At 57.8% G+C, this 2,500-nt stretch overlaps 1 protein-coding gene across 1 annotated transcript in view; it reads left to right on the top strand.

Moving 5' to 3' along the window:
• LOC145340239 (homeobox protein Hox-C12-like) overlaps positions 1–972 on the top strand; it is a 2,157-nt gene extending 1,185 nt beyond the window's left edge. Inside the window, 1 exon segment of the mRNA XM_080184685.1 lies at positions 731–972. Coding sequence (XP_080040811.1) covers positions 731–972 — 242 coding nt within the window.
• The last annotated feature ends 1,528 nt before the right edge of the window (positions 973–2,500 follow it).

The raw sequence follows: 2,500 nt of genomic DNA, 5'->3' as shown, positions 1-2,500 counted from the left end.
GGTTCAGGGTGGGGGGCCTCTTTTCTTCCCTTCGCTCCGGGAGGTCTGACTGTGTCTCTCATTCTGTCTCCTTCCCACAACCGCCCCCCCCCTCTCCCCTCACCCCAACACCACCCCCCTCCCCTCCCCTCACCCCAACACCATCCCCCTCCCCTCACCCCAACACCACCCCCCTCCCCTCCCCTCACCCCAACACCATCCCCCTCCCCTCACCCCAACACATCCCCCTCCCCTCACCCCAACACCATCCCCCTCCCCTCCCCTCACCCCAACACATCCCCCTCCCCTCCCCCCAACACCATCCCCCTCCCCTCACCCCAACACACCCCCCTCCCCTCACCCCAACACCATCCCCCTCCCCTCCCTCACCCCAACACATCCCCCTCCCCTCACCCCAACACACCCCCTCCCCTCACCCCAACACATCCCCCTCCCCTCACCCCAACACCATCCCCCCCTCACCCCAACACCATCCCCCTCCCCTCCCCCCAACACCATCCCCCTCCCCTCCCCCCAACACCATCCCCCTCCCCTCACCCCAACACATCCCCTCCCCTCACCCCAACACATCCCCCTCCCCTCCCCCCACCCCAACACATCCCCCTCCCCCTCCCTCCCTCCCTCCCTCTGCCTCCCTCTCCCCTTCATCCTCTCCCCCCCTCCTCCTATACCCCTCCCTCCTTCTCTGCCCCTCACCCTCGCCCCCTCCCCCCCTCCCCCCCTCCCCCAGGCCCCTCTCCCTGGTGCCCGCCCCGCGCCCGCACCAGGAGCAAGCGGAAACCTTACTCCAAGTCGCAGATCGCGGAGCTGGAGGGCGAGTTCGGGGCGAACGAGTTCGTCACCCGCCAGAGGCGGCGGGAGCTGTCGGACCGGCTGGCCCTGAGCGACCAACAGGTCAAGATCTGGTTCCAGAACCGGCGGATGAAGAAGAAGAGGCTCTTGATGCGGGAACAAGCCCCCACTTTCTTCTAGTTTCCCTCCTGACCCGCCCGGGGGCCAGAGACTGCCCGAGGATCCGGTTCCTCAACTTGTGGGATGTACTAGGAGTCTACTTTACAACCCCCCTTTCTGCGGCCGGGTACCAGAATTCCACGTGTACACGCACACATGTACACACGCACACATACTTGTACACACAAGTGTGCAAACAACATGCACTAACACACACACACGTGTACACATGCATCCATGCGTGTACACGCACGTACATGCAGGTACACACACGTGTTCCTACAGTAGGTACACAGTGTACACGCGCGCGCGCACGTACACACGCGTGTGCGTACAACATATCTGTACATGTGTGTACACACGCATAAATGTGCACACGCGTGTGCATACAACGTGCCTGCACACATGTACACATGCATGCACGTGTGTACACACGCATAAATGTGCACACATGTGTGCATACAAGATGCACACATATATGTATACACGCATATGCGCACGTGCACACATATGTGCACGCAGCATGCTCACACATTTGTGTAGATGCGCATATATGTGTGTACACACGTGTGCATGCAACATGCACACACGTATAGGTACTCGTGCACACGCGTACGTGCACGCATTAACACTTTTGCATGCTCATGTGTAAATACCTAGATAAATGTACACACGTGTACGCACCCAGGCACAGACTCGCACTCATGACACGTACACGTACACATACACTCACTCACTCACACACCCGGGGAGAGACTCACACCCTCACTCACACCCTCACTCACTCACTCACGCATGTACAGGCGGCCGTGTACAGGGAGACGCCGCAGGAATGGCCAAATCGCAAGTGTGCAACGGAAAAAAGAAAACAGCAATCGGTTCTCCGTTAACTGGGGAGAGTTTACTGGCGCGGTTTGAGCGGCACCGAAAGGAAGCGAGATCTGTGGGGCTGAGGGGGGTGGGGGCGCGGGAGTGGGGGGCATGTGTTTGTGCCAGGGGGCTCTGTGTGTGTGTGTGTGTGTGTGTGTGTGTCGGTGCATGCGGAGGTCTGATGACGTGTGGATGAAGGTGAGTAGATCTGTGGGTTGTGTCTGTGTATAAATATGTGAGTGTGTTTGTACACGTGTGTGTGTGTAAGAGACAATCGCTTTTGTTTGTGCATGTGTGTGTATGTACGTGTGAGTGTGAGAGAGAGAGACAGAGAGTGTGAGTGTGTGAGAGAGAGAGACAGAGAGTGTGAGTGTGTGAGAGAGAGAGACAGAGAGTGTGAGTGTGTGAGAGAGAGAGACAGAGAGTGTGAGAGAGAGAGAGAGAGAGTGTGTGAGAGACAATCGCCTTCCTCGTGTTCAATTTTAACCGGGTCATGACTTTATTTTGTGCCTGTGTCTTTTTCGTTATCTCTCCATCTCTCTGTCTCTGTCTCTCTCTCTCTCCCTGTCCCTCTCTCTCTCCCTCCCTCTCTCTGTCTGTCCTTCTCTCTCTCTGTCTCTCTCTCCCTCTCTGTCTCTCTCCCTCTCTGTCTCTCTCCCTCTCTGTCTCTCTCTCTGTC

This window comes from Carcharhinus amblyrhynchos, unplaced genomic scaffold, assembly GCF_965287045.1.
Source record: "Carcharhinus amblyrhynchos unplaced genomic scaffold, sCarAmb.v2.hapA scaffold_865, whole genome shotgun sequence".
Classification (NCBI taxonomy): Eukaryota; Metazoa; Chordata; class Chondrichthyes; order Carcharhiniformes; family Carcharhinidae; genus Carcharhinus; species Carcharhinus amblyrhynchos.
Note: the sequence above shows the minus strand (reverse complement) of the source record. Positions and strands in the feature narration are given on the sequence as shown.